Here is an 18,736-nt window from a genome sequence, read left to right as displayed (position 1 = left end):
AATGTGGAAATTATTTTATTCCTTTTGTATATTATTTACAACTACACTCTTTTACTGTTACTGTTTACCTATATTTATCTTTTTTTTTTCAAATCAATGATATCAAATTAATGTCACCTGACAACTTTCAATTACAATACTTTTCTCACCCAACATCACCGCAGCCGTGCCTAAGAACGATACCAGAGCAACATTTTCAAGGTATTCCGGTCTGCGGTCGCGTTGAAGTCTCCCGATCGAGCGCAGCCCGCTTATTCGTTTCGTAGCTTCGTAGCGGTACAGAGTGTGTAAGTCGATCTGCGTGTTGTTGTTTTCTCTGTGTGCTTTTCTACGCGATCCTCGAGCCCAGCGGCCCAGCACAATGTGTGTGTTCTCGTTTCAACATTTTCCAGCTTTCAGTGGCTAAGTGAACGAAGCTCCCGCCGGGTGGGGATCTGCTACTTTTGAGTTTTGCACCGAAGATTTTGAGGTGTTTTTTTTTCGTACGAAGAAGTGGTTCTTTTTGCTGCACGAAAAAAAACCATAAATTAGCTTGACTGTTGTGCCCGCCCCGGGGGAGGATTGCTTCTTTCACAGTGCAGTGTTTAAAACTTTTCCCTTTACCACTGGCCAGCAAGTGCCTCGATCAAGTTTTGGCGTGTTTCTAAAATTAATTCCCAATTTCGTCACCCGCTGGTTTGGGCGCGTTTTCTCATAAAACACAACTTCCCCAACATCTGGCGGGCAAGAATATGTGAATCCGAGCCGCGTAAGGTTGCCCCGTCCGTTTGGTCGTACAAGTTCTGCCGCGTGTGGTTGCGTGTTTTGTTTGCCTTTTTACCCTTCGCCTCCCGGACGGCCTTTTTGTCCGGCGCGCTGACAAAGATCGTGTTCGCGATAGGCTGCCCGTTGTCGTGTTTGCCTTGGTGCTGTCGCACACCCTACAGTTTTGTTCGTACAGTGCGTGTACAGTTCTTTATCTCTGTCTCTCTCTTTGTCCCTCTCTCGGGGTTCTTGATATCTCGGCCTATCTTGGCAGTGTCTGAGAGGACTGCGCCGTGGGGCGATAAATTCTTCACGTCTGCGTTATTTTCAGGGTGGCACATGATCATTTCTCATCATTTAATATTTGTCTTCCTATTTATTTTTCGGGTTCTCTTTCGCCTGTGTGCACAAAAAGCAGTAAGAGCAAAAGCAAACGGAAATGCAAGTGTAAGGTGTGTGTGCGTGCAGTGTGAGTGAGGTGCTCATCTCTCCTCTGTGCTCTGTGCTGTGTTGTGTTGCAAGCTGCAGTGCTTCGAATGGTTAGTGCAGTGGAATAAGCATAGCGAATAAGCAAAGTGCATCACACAGATAAGAAGCAAACGAGTGTGTGTGTGTGTTTTGTCGGTGTGCGTGTGTTTTTCCTTTGTATGTGTGTCTGGTGGGAGACGTAAAAGGAGCCGACAAGAGCCGAAGGGGTGGTGCTGGTGGAACGTACACCCCGAAAACAGGATTTCCCTCGAGTCACCGTGTCCTCGAGCAACGGCCCTTGCGTTCATCAAAGTCCGTAGCCGCGCAGCAGCATAAGGCGCAAGGCGAAAAACCCCCGTCACGAAAGAAAAGGGCAAGAAGCGGTTCAGGGCTCCCTCTCATCGATCACCGGTTTGGTTGGATTTGGTGCGACAAGCGAAGGCAACAAGCGTTGCATAACCTCGACAAAGTGGAAAGTAAGTATCGTTTTTGTAAGTGAGCTGCGCAGCTTGCGGCACTCACAAAGCCGCTGTCCAGATGATGGCCGATGGTGATGACCGGTTATCTGGTAGACTAACTGCCAGAAGAAGAAGAAGAAGAAAAAAAAACGGGAAAGTCACTCGATCAATCAGGGTTGTGTTTTTCCTTTCCAAACTTTTACACACTCTGCTTAATCCTTGCGCTTTGAATGTGTTCGAAACATGGCGGAATTATTGCACGAAAGCTGCTTTAAAATGGTTCGTTGTCCTTCGTTCAGGAAATCGTAACGTGTATTGGAACATTTCTTATTTGGATATTGAGGTTAGTAGTCTGACTAGGCGGTTGAATTGCATTTTCTGAGTCACGATCGATGAATGAAAACTCAAGGATTTAACGTCTATTTCACAGAAAGTCTTGTTTAATGATGAACAATATTTTTATGTTCCATTGACTGCTTTATTATTTATAAAAGTGAAGTGTTACACCTATTACTTCGAAGCAACTCTTCCAAAATGCATTTTTCTTTTATAAAATGAGCAATTTATACAATTTTGATGGGAAAGAATACAGTTGAGTAAAGTAAAAATTAATCCAATTGCAAAAACATTCGAGCATTTGGCTCTGTCAAAATATCTAGACCGAATTAAGTAATATTGAATGAATGTAACGTATTTCACCATTACATTTGATTAAAAGAATATTGAATTAAACAACCTTTAAAACTTCAAATAACACAAGAAACATTAAACACAGTCTAAAATTAATGTAAAGATACTGTAATGATTTGTGAGTGTTGTTTTTATTGGTTTACCTTAGTAAAGACTCTTTAAACTATAATTACTTAACAACATTTTGGGTTGTTTCCTTAATCAATACTTAAGGTGATTATTTCCACTGACGTCGCGGAAATAGACATTGAAAGATCCTGTTGAATGTTGAAACTGAAACACAAACAGGCATGCCATAGCCAACCGGATAAAAAACAAACCCAAAGGATGTTTCTGATCGACAGCAACGAAATCAACCAACGAAACCTAGCCAACTGTGTTAAATATAGCCTCCCAATTGATTATCACTGACAAGGCCGAATGGTGTTCAGTTTGAACCTAATATTTTAACAGTTTTACCTTGATCGATGCCATTGCTCTCGCCATTGTACAAGTTTCCCGTCACGGTCGTTAATAATTTAAAACCCTCTCTGCCCGAAACGTACTCATCCCGGACACGATTGTGTGGACATGAGCTGGCGTTGATTTTCGGGTGTTGAGAGGTTTGTGCTTTTTTTGGTTTTGTTTTTGCATACCATCCCTCTCCAATCATTCCCCGCAAATCTTCACTCGAGATGATCAACACGATCAGGGATGAGACCCGCGATAGATTAGAGGATGATCTCAGTTCGCCCGCAGGGATGACCCATGCCGTCACCTGGCCGACCAGCGTTCCGGAAGCGATCATTTATAGGGATGATTCGGTGCTTTTTGCGAACCACAGTCACGACTTGTGATTTGCCAGTAACGATTCGGCAACAGGATGTTATTCCTGCACGGCAAAGGAGTAATAAGCGATTCAGCTGTGTGAAAAAATCGTTCATCTTCAACACGTTGGTGTGTCGATAGTTTTTTTTTTGTTTTGTTTGTTTCTTCGTTCCCTTTGATCGTAACGGCAAATGTGACGATTTGGTGGGAGTTTTTCTGCCAATTTTCCCATCACCACCACACAGACACACACATGCAAACAAATCTAGCACTCGGCGGCGTGCATCGGGATCACTTTCCTCGCTCTACTTAACCTTTTCCCCGTTAGGTGCGGGGAACCAACCAATTGGTGGCGTGGAAAAAAACGGCACCACAGGTTCCTCCGATGCGTGCCGAAGAATGCATATGTGTGTGTTTCCGCAGGACTATTATATCGTTATCGTTGGAGCTCGATTGAGGGTGGGAAGAAACACAAAGCATATCGAGGTTATGCAATGGGAAATTAAGCATAACTGTGCATGAGGGTGCTGGTTAAAGGGGTTGCACATAGTAAGGTAACCTTCTTTTTTTGCCGAGCTGCTGCTGCTATCAACACATACGGCGAGCAAAACACCCATTCAAACGGCTTTACGGTTCCCATGAACTTTTTTTTATTCTACACGACAGATCACGTGGCTGGCAAAAGTTCCCTTCCGAAAAGGTGATCGAGCAGTGCAAGTGCCCCCGACCCCGGGGGCAAGGTCGAAGGGGGCACTAGTTTTATGAAAATTGGATACCATAAAGTCTAAGCACCTGAGCCGTGTCGGGGATGAAATAGCAAAGTCGTGAAGATCATCTAGCTGTGGATTCGAATGGGGGGAAGAACACGCTAAATTTGCGTGCACGAATTAATAATAAAAAGTGGGAAAACATTAACAGCACACCTCACCAGGCGGCGGCCTCAATGGTGTAATTCTTTTGTGTGTTGGATGTACACTCCTCTTCGGTGGGTGTTTTGTGAGTCACCATGTTTGATAGATCGCTTCAGAAAAATCTAATTTACTTTGCTACACATCACTCAAGAACGTCATCCTTCTGGGACGGCAAAAAGCACTTGAATAAATCGATCAAAAAAACCCACACGTACACAGCCAAGAATTCTTCCCTTAAAACGGTTTACCTACTCAACATCGGTGGCACGTAAGTGAACTAAAACAACCCTCTCCCCCACTGACGTGACACGTTACGTTGTCGCCGATTAACCTTCAACTTCTCACGGACTTCGCCTATCCGCGATCGCATGATGTCATCGTTCGTAATACACACTACAACCTCCAGCTTTAGGTTGAGGTACCCGTACCAAAGACGCGTCTCTGTGTGTGTGTGTCTGTATGTGCCTTTACTAGGCGCGTGTGGAGGCGTATGGCAAAGCTCACGTGCACCCACGCCACTCAGCCCCAGCTGACTTCCGTCACGGCGATGGAACAAACACGGAGCGCTGCATTTAATAAAGCGCAACGTGGCCACTTCTGACTGTGGCCGGGAGGGCCTCTGGTCTGTGACATCCGTCGCCCCGCTCGCTCGCTCACCACATGTTCCACATGGCAGTGGGTGGCTGTGGGTGAGAGTAGGTGTAAGCCAAACCATTCTACGTTCGGGGCGCACTGCTACACGCAACGCACTTCGCAATTACTTCTTCATTTGCACAGACAAACACACCCGCCACGGAGATGGATGGATGTTGATTGCGTTAATTTCATTACACAGTCGGAAACAAAACCTCCGCCCCATTGGCAGCACCTTACACTACCTCCTTCAGTGTGTGTGTGTGTGTGTGTGTGTGTGTGTGTGTGTGTGTGTGTGAAATAAATTGCAAATGCCGGCGCAGCGCCTGTCGGAGGCCTTCCGAACGAAACCGCGCTGACGGATTAATTCGCACTAAAACCAATAGAGAAGAAGGGGAGAGGGCCAGTTTTGAATGAGAATGAATATTTAGAGTAGGTCTTGAGCGAAAAGATGCTATACAGGAGGGAGGTGGTCTTACGCGCTAGTGGCAAGCGCAAGCATAATGTTCACACGCCGACATTGATTTTGGCAATGACGCTATACAGTACATTGTACCCGCCGGTTGGAGTGTTTTGCATGCCGTTTCTAATTTCATTGAAAGCTTTTAAACACAGCAAAGTGAACCTATCTGGGCTGTTAAATTCATTAAATAAAAAGGGTAAAACACACTAAATTACTCGAAGAAGAGTAGTTCGGATTGAGAGGAATGGTGGAGAGGTGCTTCTAAGCAAAATGTTCTTATTAAATTGCGCAAATATGTGCTCTTGAGAAGTAAAATGTGGCTAAGTAAGAAAAACAATCTATATAATAAAGCAGGAACAGTTATACGAAGTTCATGGTAAAATTCATTGGCATTTAGACACAATTTGAAGTTATCTGCAAAATTATTGATTTGCTTTGATTTTGTTAAATTACGGATTAATTTATAATTATTTTTATAAGCAATACATGCACTATTGAATCTCAAAGATTCTTTTTTTGTATAATATACTTTATAGTATTGCATTCTTTGTTTGGTAAATTGCATCAAAACCCCCTTTCAGACAAAACCATCAGGTTCGTCGCTTTCTTGATTGCAGTCTTTAGTTTCTGATTCATTTTCTGATTCAAGACTTAACATCATTGATTCAACCAACGATTTGGCACACATTTTATGACTCTACCTTTCTAAACTAACCCTCCAAATTGTAAAAGAAACCAGCACACTGGCACACGCATGCTCGGGCCAATCTATTTATAAAAAAAAAACACTACACCAGAAGAAACTGCACGCGTGCTTCAGGGGAGGAAAAGCTTCGACCCCAAAAACCCATCACACAACACCAACATTAGTGTAGTTTGTAGTGTGTACGGGGAAAGGGAAGCAATGGAAAAAGAAACACACACACACGCATGCATGCGCCTAGCGATCGACGCTGGAGTCAAGAATCCGTTACATTGGCGTACGCCGAGGTCATTGAAAGCAAACGTACTTTTCGTATAGGGTTTCTTGGCTTCCCTCGCGAGCGGCGGTTTTTTTGTTGTTGCTGTTGTTGAACGCATACGCATTAGATGACCCATGCGAGCTGCTCACACACACACACATAGTTGTGAGCATTGTTGCGTAGCAGCAGAAAGGGTAGTCAGCAGGGCAAATGGAAAATAAATTGAAATCCGATTTCCCAATCGAATCGATGGTTGGTGGATGCTAGTGTGCCGTCTGCCTCCCTGTGGTAGTTAGTACCGCTACGTATTTTTATTAAGTGAATGATTGGTGAAAAAAAGAAGCTTTCACCAGCTGCGTACGGTGCTGCGTTGCTTGGTGAAGGTGGAGCGTAAAACATTCTTTCATTCTTTCCCAAAAAAATATATAAACAACCGCCTTGAGCGGAGACCTTGGGAATGCAGGCGTGTGCTGTAGAAGCGTTCGAGCCGTAGCATAAGGTGCGATAATACCGATCAAGTACGTATTATGTGTGTGTTTTGGGAAAAGCAACAAGTTTATTGCACTCTTACGGGATTTAATAACTGCCAATGGGGGAGTGAAAGAGGTTTTAAAACACGCACCTGGTACGGCTGACGGTAGACGAAAGACTTCAATGCCGCGAGAAGACAGTATTGCCTTTAGAATGAAAATTAATTCTACCCCAACAAACTACGATTTGATTGTGTGAAAGAACTCATCGGCAAACGATCAGCAAACGAGGACAAAGCAATTTACGAATCAACTCGAAAAACCTTCCTCTCCCACACCTCGATCGATTGATCAAATCAAACCGATCGGTGACTTTCATCCCCGCTCCGAACGATACGGAGCCGCTTCTTCAATGGAGCTCACGTTTCGCGGTTAATTATTGCTTCCTTCTTTCCATCCTCTCTGAACCCCATCTAGCGTCACTTCTACCACCGCGATTGACGGGTACGATAAAACGATGAGCTTTTTGTTAATCTCAACTGTGGCTCATCCTCACCAACGCGGTGTCGTAGCATCGCTTCCATTCGTCCAGAGAAGGTCGAACTTTATAGCTCTGCTCGACACAGTCCGCTCTCCATCTATCTCCAGCCTGTTGTCCCGAACGTTAAGCAGGAAGGGCTAAAAATGGGTCAGCACAAATTAAAGATAAACCCCAACTGCCGGGAGATGAGCAGCACGAATGAGGCCTTTGTCTAACGCATTCGACCCGAAAGGGTGCGCTCGGTCACGACTAATCGGACCGTTCATACGCGCACACCGCAGCGTGCAAATCAAAGCAGTGGCCCTATCGCGCAGCCGATTATTAATGGTCGCGAGGCAGAGCTGTGGCTTGGCTGTTGGTTGGCCCGCCCGCCCGCCCGGTTGGCGTCGATCGAGCAGAAGGGCGACCAACCTTTTGCTTCTGCTTAAATGGTAGCCCCTCCGAGCGCTCATTAGACTAACCAAGCCGGTGTGGCCCAGTTATTGCGGCTACGCTCTTACCCCAGCCCGGAGAGTGTTGCGAATGCTGTAAATTTAACAAATTATAGTTTTGTACCGCGACGTGCTCTGACTTGCATACGTTGGAAGCGTACCGAGCCGCGCAATGGGCAGTTGAAATGGAATCGAAACCAGCAATTTATTCTTTGGCGCTCGCGCGGATCAGCCACACGACCGCTGCATTATAGCTTCCCTGTTTTGGGACGTTTAATGCCGGCCCCAAAACGGCCCACATCCGGTGGCCTGGGTCGAATGAATTCGAGATTTGTAGGGCACGCACGCGGCGCAAATTCTTACCGATCACAACAATTTGGCAAACATTTAAATTTTTAATGAATCGCTTCGGCGTCCGGCTGGGAAATGGGAGCAAAAGGAAGAGCGATGTATCGGGAGCGACAGCAAAAAAATCAATTAGAATAAAGGCAGCTGCTGTGCTAGCGAAGAAGCAACATAATTATATGCGTTCTAATCTAGGATTAAATGCTTTCTGCAGGGTCTCGCCGCACTATCAATCGCGCGTGTTAGAAGCAGAGTGAAAGAACAATCATTCTTCTTCTATCTACCTACCTACCAACCAAACCCCGGGCGTGACACAATTCTTATCGGGTCCGGCTGGCTAGTCGAATGGGCTGCATATCAATTAATTACTGGTGCTGCACACAGTTTCGTCAGCATTTCCTATCGACTTTGGTTGACCGTAGCCGTAGTAAACGAGCATTCTATGCAAATGCTTGTCCCTTTGGGGAGTTTTGGATCGTTTGGGTTTGTTTTACGATGCGCACGCTGGAAACCGCGCTCGTTTGCTTTAACGATGAAGTTGTCGGCCATCTTTGAGCCGTGGAAGAATGTGTACGGCACATGCCGATAAGGCTTGTTTTAATCAGAAGTTATGTTGGGGAGGGGGGGGGGAAGGTTGAAGGTGAGTAATGTTATTGGAACGATTTGTAGGAATTAACGGTTGGTGATTTATTTCATTTCGATAAGGCGTTTAAGTGGAGGAACTATGGTTCGGTGATACAGTTCCATTTCTTTAAGGTCTAATTAGTAGATCATTAACAGAGAATCTGAAAATGTAGAGCTATTTTTGATACAGTCAATATAGTATAATAATGCCTAAATATATGTATTTCACGATGTATATTCTTTAAATGATTTGTGAAACGACTGAATGAGGATTGACTGTTATTTATTTGATCAATTTAAACCAACTGTATTGAGTCATTCCCAATAATTTTAAATCTATTTTGTTGAAAATCCTGTTAATTTTGTTTTTCATCAAGCGATAAACATTCATGCAGCTGTATTGATTGAAGAATGTCTCTTTTTATGTACTGATTGAAGAAACAATCGTGACAAAATACGACTAAATAGAGCTACAACTAAATTCTAGGCCTTTCAAGCTACAAATTGAGCAGAATATGTTGAAAAAGAGTCATTTGCTGCACAAAATTCATACTAATCTTCAGTAATCAACACCTTATCCGTTCCGAAAAAAATGCAATAAAACCTCTCATCCCCATTTTGGAACAATAGATCACTTTGCCACACAGAATCTAGATCGTTCAAACTGTACTTCATAAACCCCCTTTTCCCAACTGCTCAATCCCTATCCCTATTGATCTAGTTTCGTAATCAATTTTACGCACAACGGTAACTGCTCTTGTGCGCTGCCGTCTTCATCGTCTCGCATTCTGAGCTGATCGTGTGTGTGCTCTCGCGCTAGAATCGCGAAACATCCACAATTATCATGCCCATTTGAGATACCTTTGGTATTTCATTGTTAGGTATAAACCCATGATACAGTTAGGAATGAAAGAGGCTTCATGCTCTTGTTTGTCTTTTCTCCTGTTTGTCTGTATGAAGTGATGCGTATTCTTCAAGCACGCGCCCGATTATGTGTCCTATTAATAGGCAATCGCAGAACAGAACAGCGCCGTGAGTACAGACAACGCTTTTGTTCGTCGTTACACTGGGCGAGCAATTTGTTTAGATATGAGTCCTGCCGTAATATCGCTCCTACTACTTCTAAGCTTCTTTGCGTACGAAATCGGCTTTGCAGCCCAGCCTTACGCGCTCAATACGTTGATCAGAAAGCCACAGCAAAGCGGGGTTTACAATTCGCTGCGCTATCCGTACCGAGTCCGGCGTACACCGAGATCGCTTGTCTGATAGTTTCGGGAACTTGGGGATTGGGTACGTTTTTTCCCTTCTTTTTTGCATCTTTGTATCTGCAATTAACATACAATCACCGGATCAGTTTGGTAGTTCGCTCGGTGTCGAGTCTCTGTAGCGTTGAACAAGTTCTTGACTTCTTAGCGCTTTTTTCGTTTTCCACCTTTTGTTGCAATAGTACAGCACACAGCCGGCGCGGAGACTGCAGCAAGCGACGAACCTCTTTACAATAAACCAACAAGAAAAAGTGGCCAAGAATACTTGAGCCGCAGCGTTTTGTGAAGAGTCACCATCGAGTCTGATGAGAACGGGAAGATTAGCTGCATAAAGCCCTACAGTTCAAATAACTGTCCTGCACTGTTCGCCAACAAAGGCGGAACCTAACGGAATTAATTAGACCGAAAGTCTCACCATTGCGAGCCACGCGAGATTCGATCTTGCTACAATCTAGCCAAATTAGGTACATTTTATAGAGGGAAAGATGAGAAGCACACAAAAAAACGCAAACTAGTTCGCCATGATTGATAACGGCCAACAGTGTTTTAGTCGAACGTTTTGGACAAAATCTGCTTCATCACTAGATAAGGTCATCTTGCTCCGAGCATCGTTTTTTTCCCGCCCCACCCCCACCCGTCTGTTGACTTTTCTTTTATTATTTTAAAGCACAACGGGGAAGGGCGGGGTTGGCTTTTCAATTTTGTAAAGTCATCAAAACGCGACCCACTTTTGGCACAAGGGGCACGAGTTTTGGGTTTGCTGGTTGGTTCGTCGCCTGACACCTCACCTTTTTGCCGAAACAGGTTGGCGAGGTCATCTTGAATTGGTTGGGAGGGGAGACCGATTGCACAGCCCGCACCATGCGGTCCGTACGGCCATCGTGCTTATCCATTGTGCGGGAGTTCGTTTCGGTCTTTTTTTAACTGCCACCGTGCCGGCTAAAGGTGTATCATTAAAAGGTCTCCCATTTTTGGAAACCGTGATCTCAATCTGCAATCTCTAGTTGGCTGTTGTTAACGCGTGCGTCTCCACGCGTATGTATATCGCTCATATTGCGCAACCGGTAAAAAGGGTGTCGCGTTCAGCTCACGACCCGCATCGAACGCAGAACGGTGGTGTGAAAGAAATTGCAAATAAATGCCTACGGAATGGCGGGCAATCAGGCATTTGCTTGCTGTTTGATGAAATCCTGTTTCGTAGCATGGGGCAGCAATTACGCCGCCCCACCTAATGTGGCCAAATAATCGAGCGTTCAAAATTCGACCCAATAGAGCCCAATTTGTATTGTGGCTGGGTAATGTGATCGCTCATTGAAGCGATGATGGTCACAAATCAGCAAACAAATGCGCAAATTTCGCGATTGAAAGTGATCAACGTGATTAATGCACCGAGATGGTCGAGATGAGATCAGCAATTATGTCATCATCATCGTTATTGCAAAACACCTATTTTGCCTTTGTTGTCACGCATTTGCCGAAAGGAAGCTGTTTCGCTGAGCATTTGGTGTGGTATAGCTTATTGCTAATCAAAGCTACACACCTCTTCGGTATGCCGATTAGCACATCCGGACAAACGCCACGGAACGGGACATCTCCGGGTGAAGTCATCCTCGCGCTTCTTTACGCACCAAACACCGTTGTGGCAAAATGTGAATTGCTAATAAATTAAAAAAAAGGCACGGAATACTATCATTAAACCTTCCCGAAGTGTGCGTTTGTGTGTGTGTGTGAATGGGTGTCCCCAAGTGGTTGCGTTAGTGGACCGAAGAATGCTAATTGTAAGAAACACCCGGGTGCGTCGTCGCCGCTGGGCTTCTTTGGAGGTGATCGTTCCATTAATCAGCTATCGCTGTTTGCGGCCCATCGGGATCGATTAATCGTGCTGCCGGGAAATGCCAAACAACGGGGCGGTTCACAAGTACTGTTAGCTTGTGCACGACGACGACGACGACGATAGTTTCCGGAACCCAGCGCGCTGCATTCGGACGGGTTGTAATTATGCAGCACGGCAGTCGCTCGCTCTGGGACGCAGCAACGAAGAGCAACGGTTCGATGGGTGATCAATCCATCAAGCGTGTCACACAGAGCCGCGGCACCACCGCGGTGATGTCATAAATCTTGACGCGAAAAATGCGGGACAGGAACGCATAATAGACAGGGAACAACATGAGGGCAACAAAAAAACACACACACAGGACAGGGTTGTAAAGGTAAGGCCCTCCCGCTGGTGTCTTCCCGGGGGGAAATTGGGGAAGGAGCATCATTGTTCATGATTTCCTGGTTCTTTGTTGAATACGGCACTGTTAGCGTCTGTACAGAGTAGCCCGAGATCGTTAGATTGATCGGCTGTTTAATGTTTGCTGTACGTTAGCATTTGATTTAAAAGTTTGTTGAAGGATGATGGAAAAGATGGGCTACTTTTCAATCACAAATAGTTAGCTTCATAGGATTAATTTTATTAAAATTAGAGGAATAATTCTTCTTGGAAGTTTTGTCTGAAAAAAAAACAGTTACTTGTTTATAGGATCAGCTTAATTAATCATTCCTTTAATCTGTGTATCGCTAGTAGATTTTATGTTGGAGACTAACAAGCATCAGCTTAACACTTTTAATATTAATGTAAGTCTACCGCAAACATTAAGATGAATGCAATATCGTAACACTCCAACAAAAGATTTTGAAGAAATAAGACTAGACGAGAAAAGCCTTTTATACGATAAACAATTGTTCCCCAAATAGATAAATAGACTCGTTCATTTTAGACACGTGACATTGCTGCTACGGATTTTTTAGATAGGATTTTCCGTTGCTTTGATTTGTCTTTACAAGAAATCTGTCCGTGTCGTGCTCATAGTCTGACATAGGAGATTTATGTTGCTATTCTCAGCGATTTCAAATCCTTGAAGCATACAATGAAGATTGATAAGCCCTAGCATACGGAGTTCGCTCCGCGTGTATAGCAGATCAGTGCTGATTTGTGCCTATTTTTCGCATTTTTGATTTTAAAACATACTCTCCCTATAAAATAATATGCACATTTTTGGAATCAAATTGACGAATCTCATGGAAATTTAATCGTATTGAAGTGGTGGCAAGACACCCTTAGCAGTGTTTAAAAATACATTAAACCCTCAAGCAGTGTGATGTACGATTATTTCAAATATTGCTTTTTTATCGATATGATGAATATTAACTCAGATAATTTAAAACATATAAAATGATAAACATACTTCCCCTTACATGGCAAATTTTATCGTGTTGCGTTTCGATCGAAATGAAGTAAACATTCCCCCATGTAAACGCACGACGTTGTTTGAAGCATTGTAAACAGCAGGCAAGTAATAAAGTGCTGTGCGTTAAGTGTAGCCTGCTCTGCTGTTGATCCATTCGCGGCAGATAAGCTTGACAGACAAACCGCCACAACCAATGTAAAGGCCACGCGAGCGTCCACAGACAACGGCCTCAAGAAAAAGTAATCTTTTCGTCTGTCTTCTTTCTTTGTTTATATTTTTCATGATGGTTTAACTGCAAGTCTAGAAAGGCAAAAGAAGAAGCCACCTCACGGGCATCTCAGCACACAGTCCCAGCGGATCGATGGTGCCGGTTGACAGTGCGGCATTATTTTTAGCCCGCTACGCATGGCGCGCTACGATCATGAGCGACCGCACACTGCTAATGGGGTTTTTGGTGCGCGTTGATCTTAGAGTCAACAAAACTTTTGCCATGCAGTTTGCCATGCCAAGCCCAAATGGGCAGAGGGTGCCGCCGAGAGCGGGCTGAATGGAACATTCATCCCTCCCTGCTGGTCTTACTTTTGTGTCCCCTCGAGGGCACTCGTCAACACAATTAAAGCGCTTTAAAGCGTGCTCGTGCGCGCTCGGTCGCTCGGTCGCAGCATCTGGAGCTGCGGCCCGACCGATTATCTCATCTCGTGGCAAAATCACATCATAATTATGTTTAAAATTGACATTGAACGAAGCAGTGCTTTAGCAGCGCAGCAAAGGGATGTCTCGCAGCGCGTCTCAGGTTGATGGACGGATCAGAACTATTAGGCGGACGATTTGAAAGGAGAGGGGGAAGGGTTCGTCGCCTATTGGTCGCGTTTCGCACGGCAATTTGGGACCGTTTGCTGCGCTGTTTGTGCAAGATAGAGTGCTTGTTTTGTGTGGTTTGTCTCTACAAATAAATGAGCTTACTTTGTACAGCTTCCAGCAGGGGGGAAGGAAAAATGTCAATTATTGGCCAGGGGGTCTCATTTTTTTGTGATGCACCACGACGGAGTCTGTTGAGTGTTTTTGGTCCGATAATTATCCGAGCGCTTTTTTGGCGTTAAATAATGAGCTGATTTATATTCTGGAGGTTTTGAAAGCATTTCAAGTGAGAAAAATTGCATCTCTGAGCAAAAAGATAAATGATGAATAATAAAAAGGTCAGGTTTAGGTAAATAGTCAAAAACTCATTCCAGTAAGCGCATCACAAGAACCTTTTCCCGGGAGTATTTTGATTAGAGGATTACATCTTTACAAATAAATCAAACTAGTTTTGTCATATGCTGTAGAAAAATATTACAAATTAAAACAGTCTCTTAATCTCCCTTTCATACCAACCTTTCCCAATCAACCAACCACTCGATTACGACCACACCAAATTCAATTAAAGGAAAGTTACGACTACAGCTCACTTTCAAGATGAGTCGAATTCGTTAAAGCAACGAACCCCCTGTCCCCGCTCTCCCCTTTTGCCACAAACCAAACACACAAGTTTGTCGCAAATAGGAGAAAACAAGCGCCGTGATGTAACCGATTCGAGCTAGGAAACACGAAAATCAGTTACTGGACACGAGCTCCTCTCCTCTCGAGGGTTGACTGCTTTGCAAACTCCCTCACAACAGCGGAGAAATATGTTCAAACAAAGCACCAACTAACGATCGCGCTAGCCGGGCGAATTGTTTTCGATTTCCGAAAGGAGCAAAACCGCGTGTGGCTAAAATCGTAACTCACCTTTAGCGCTGGGTGGCAGCTGTCTGTCTGTGCTGTGTGAGTGTGTTTGAAAAAACCCCGCCCCGTCTTGGAGCGGCAACTCTAATCCGAAACGATCGCCATCCCCGTTCCAGTCATTAACTCCTTTCACTTTCACGCATTCGTGTAAACATTTTTCGCACATCGCTCCTGCCGACGAATGGGGATCCTCCACCCCGTACCACCTCCAGCAACCGCTGTAGCTGCATTAAAATGCAATTTCTTGCCGCCTTTGTTTGCCAGCGGTGTGGAGATGCATGGAGACGATCCTAAATATGCTCATTTGTGGCTGGAAGTGGATGGGAGGGAATAGAAAAATGAATTTGCAAGCGATAAATTAATTTGTAAGCCTTACCTTACGCCGCTTCTATCCGCTGCCACCAATAGACGATCGCCCACGCGGGCAATGCGAAATGCAGACCTTTCACTCCTTTCGGGCGTGCGCTCGAGGAGGTCGTTCTGATTATTATGAATATTGCAAATCGGAGCTTGTTGGCAGGCAGATAGTTGATCACGTCAAAAGCCACCCCGTACCACGTACCGATTACATACACCTCGAATCAGATCGTTATGGACTGTACAAAAAAACAGAACGATCACTTAACATGTCGACATGCCTGGCCCCGGTCTCCACTGTCCCAACAGTAACGCGGCTCGGCAAATCAGCATAAGCACGCAGCGCCCGGGTTAATCATCGGGTGCAACGTTGTCTTGAGCATTCCGGGGCGAGGTCCATGCGCCCTGAGCTCTAACACACACCGTGGCGGCATGGTTGAGTTTCATACGCCACCGAGCAGCACGCAATGGGAGACCGCAAGAAATCGTGCCTCACCAAGCGTGGTCCAGTTCGTGCGAGCGGAATGGGAAGGCTTTTGCCTACAATCTAACTTCGGCAACACAAACTATTGAACTTTCGGGAAGGAGAGCGAACCGTTTAGGGTGGTTCTCTTGTGGACCTTACCGACCGTTGCTTTGTAGTGGTCTGCAGAAGAAGAAAAAAAAACGGCCTTTAGATTCCATAATGCTCCGTGATCGTGTCCACGATCGATGTTACCTAGTATCGTGTGGCACTCTTTATAGATTTGCTTCAGGGTCAGAGCATTAATCCTCCGCAAAGCGATCGGACCTGTATCGGTGGGTGTCTGTGAGCCCAGCTGGAGTTGGCCTGGAAGATCGATTTTATCAGATAAAAGAATGTGTTTAGCATCGCGATTGTTTTGATTTATTGCATCGTATTAATGCTGCTTTGTTCATTCTTTTTGCAGATCATGATTTATGGTCAAACACACACATACACACTCCAGTCCAGGTGCCTTGGGTAATGGTCAGAGCCCGCTTTCACGGGTGGTATTTTCAGCACAGGCAATAAATCCGAGAGGAAATAATTTCATTCCATTTCATGCTCGGCGGCCTTCTTTGTGTGGTTGAAGTTTGCAGCAGCAGAAGAATACGGGCCCAAAGTTTTACCACCTTGAGCAAAACAAGACACACACGCTTGTTAGAGTGAGGAAAGAACCTTTTCTTAAAGAGTGATGCGAGTGAAAGCGGAAAAACTTCCACCATCTCGCAGCCGCAACCTTACCTCAACGAAAGACTTCAATGCAGTAGAAGTGAGGTGAAAATATTATTACTGCTGTAGTGGCTCATGCCATCGTCACCTACATTCTTCACTTCCGTAAGCGCTCACAAGACACAAATTGAATGATTGTTGTGTGTGTTTGTGTACTTCTTTTTCCTCGTTCCATCTAACAGCCACCACTTCCACCATACGGGACGGAATCGAACGGTTGGAAAAGACGTAACCTCCAAACCCTCTCCACTATCCTAACCCGCTTTGTGTGTTTTGTGTTTTGCACCTTTTTTTTTTTTGTTACGTCAACACGCACCGAACCGAATACTCACCCATTCGCGAACCCATCCTCCCACCCATCCACCCCATTTGCTTCGATTCAAACGCGCAGAAAAGATGAGGCGAAAGGCCAACAAATCGGCGCTGCACCCGATTGGGGTGAAAGCATCACCCACCTTACAGCAAGAGCGGCATGCGTGCTGGTGTGCTTTTGCATAAATTTTCAAAACACACACCATCAGCAACAGCAGCAACACACATCAAATGAAGTAAAGTGATGAGAGGAAAAGTAATAAGAAAATAGGCACCACGAAAGCCTTCACGTCTTGTTTACGGAAAGGCGGAAAAAATAGGAAGTGTGTGTGTGTGTAATGGAGGAAAACCCGTACCGATGGATCAGTCCGAACGCCTTGGGAAGCTCGGAACAGGTCGGTGTAGCACCTTAATGCCAATTTTTCTCTCCCCGGGGTTGGGTGCGGCAAGGAAATTGAATGAAATGCGTTTCCTATTTCCTAGTTCCGAATGTAGCACAAGCGGCTGGCGCGGTTGGATGCTGGGCTGCTGGGCTGCTGCTGCTGCTGCACCGGTGTGTGTACCGGTTCCGTTCCGTGCTGTACACACGTAAGTGCGCAGCCGAAGAAGAAAAACGTTATGTGCACCGCCACTAGATTGGACGGCTCATTTCCGCCTCGTTTGGAAGTTCCGAATGACAACACACCTCACTGCAGCAGGTTGGCAGCCTTCGGAGTTTTTTTGCGCTCTCTTATCGACAGACAGCGGTGGCTTTCGCAACGCGACGATTGGAGTGAAATTTCCGATGATCTCATCAGTTGGTTGGGCGAAATGTCGCTGTTTTTATCGAATGCAAACCCGTACGGCGTAATGAATTGGACAAACCAGTTCCTTCTTTGGATAGCGAATAAAGAAACGAAGCCTGACTGGGTGAAGGCAACGGATGCTACGCAAAAGTTTGTATCCTCTTCGCTTGTTCGAAGCAAAATTGATCGTTCTGTTTGAGCAGCAATAAAATTTGTCACATTCTGTTGGCTTTTTGCTTAACAAGGGACATGGAATTGGGAACATCACTTTCAGCACATGCCACACGAAAAAAACCTGTTCAATTTTAATAACCTGTTTTTAAGCAGGGCTTTCGAGTCACATCGATCGTACCGAAATCGTCGATGAAAGCAAAATCAATGATTAATTTAGTTTTTATTGAAAAAAACAGAGGCTTTGGAGATGCTTTCAAAGAAAGAAGAACACATTAAGCATATAAAAAAAGGTTAATTTCATTCCAACACAGAAGAAAGCGTCTTCCACTTGATCCACCTTAAAGTAAAAATGGGAAATGATCAGATTTCCTTCCGTTTTCGGCTAAACACAAAACTTTCCAGTTCAACCTTGATCGACGGTGCGTACTTTCCCCCCTTTTGAGCGGTTGCAATTTCCATGCCGCCGAAGTTCGTTTCAATTCAGTTTCAATGCATTCAGATCTGTGTTGTTTTTCCTCTCAACTTTCAAGGTATTTTCATTAACCTTCTTCTTTTCATTTCCGTTTATTTTTTTCATTTCACAGACACACCTCGATGAAATCAACATGGAGAAACACTCGATAGTTAGCACGATACTATACGTTTTGGTAAGTGAAACCCTCACCCTTCGATACGATGGTTGGTCAAGTAGCCGCTGGCCCATATTTGCCATGCGTTTTTCATTAAACTCGATTCCCCCCGCATTAAAGGGAAAAGCCTGGTGCGTGTGCGAGGTAATTTTAATTTCCTGTTGCGTGTCCAACCCGAATCGATCGAAGCCACCGTCGTCACCGTCGTCATCGTCGTCAATTAAAGTCAAGCTCGATCACCGCCAGACGCCACCCAGTGGGTCTAGCGAAAACGGTAAACGGGCGCTCCGTCGCTGTCCCGTTGTGCGATTGCAGCCGGCTAGATAAGCGCAGCGGTCGCGGGTTGCAACCAGGCCGTCCTTTAAGCGCTCGCGCATTCGCAATCCAATGATAATGATCAATCGGTTGTAGTAAACACACACACACACACATAGAC

The 18,736-nt window shown here is 45.0% G+C and overlaps 1 protein-coding gene across 3 annotated transcripts in view; it reads left to right on the top strand.

Moving 5' to 3' along the window:
• The first annotated feature begins 246 nt into the window (after nucleotides 1-246).
• LOC120949198 (cuticlin-3) overlaps nucleotides 247-18,736 on the top strand; it is a 41,009-nt gene continuing 22,519 nt past the window's right edge. Inside the window, exons 1-3 of one of the 3 annotated variants that reach the window (XM_040366312.2) lie at nucleotides 247-287; nucleotides 1,160-1,688; nucleotides 18,256-18,318. In XM_040366312.2, the coding sequence (XP_040222246.2) occupies nucleotides 18,277-18,318 (42 nt within the window). In that variant the 5' untranslated portion in view covers nucleotides 247-287; nucleotides 1,160-1,688; nucleotides 18,256-18,276. Of the gene's footprint in view, nucleotides 366-1,159; nucleotides 1,689-18,255; nucleotides 18,319-18,736 lie in introns of all 3 variants that reach the window. The other 2 variants (XM_040366311.2, XM_049607873.1) reach the window with 2 other exon arrangements.

Source organism: Anopheles coluzzii, chromosome 2, assembly GCF_943734685.1.
Source record: "Anopheles coluzzii chromosome 2, AcolN3, whole genome shotgun sequence".
Lineage (NCBI taxonomy): Eukaryota > Metazoa > Arthropoda > Insecta > Diptera > Culicidae > Anopheles > Anopheles coluzzii.
The sequence above is the reverse complement of the archived record's forward strand: the minus strand, read 5'-3'. Positions and strand labels throughout refer to the sequence as shown.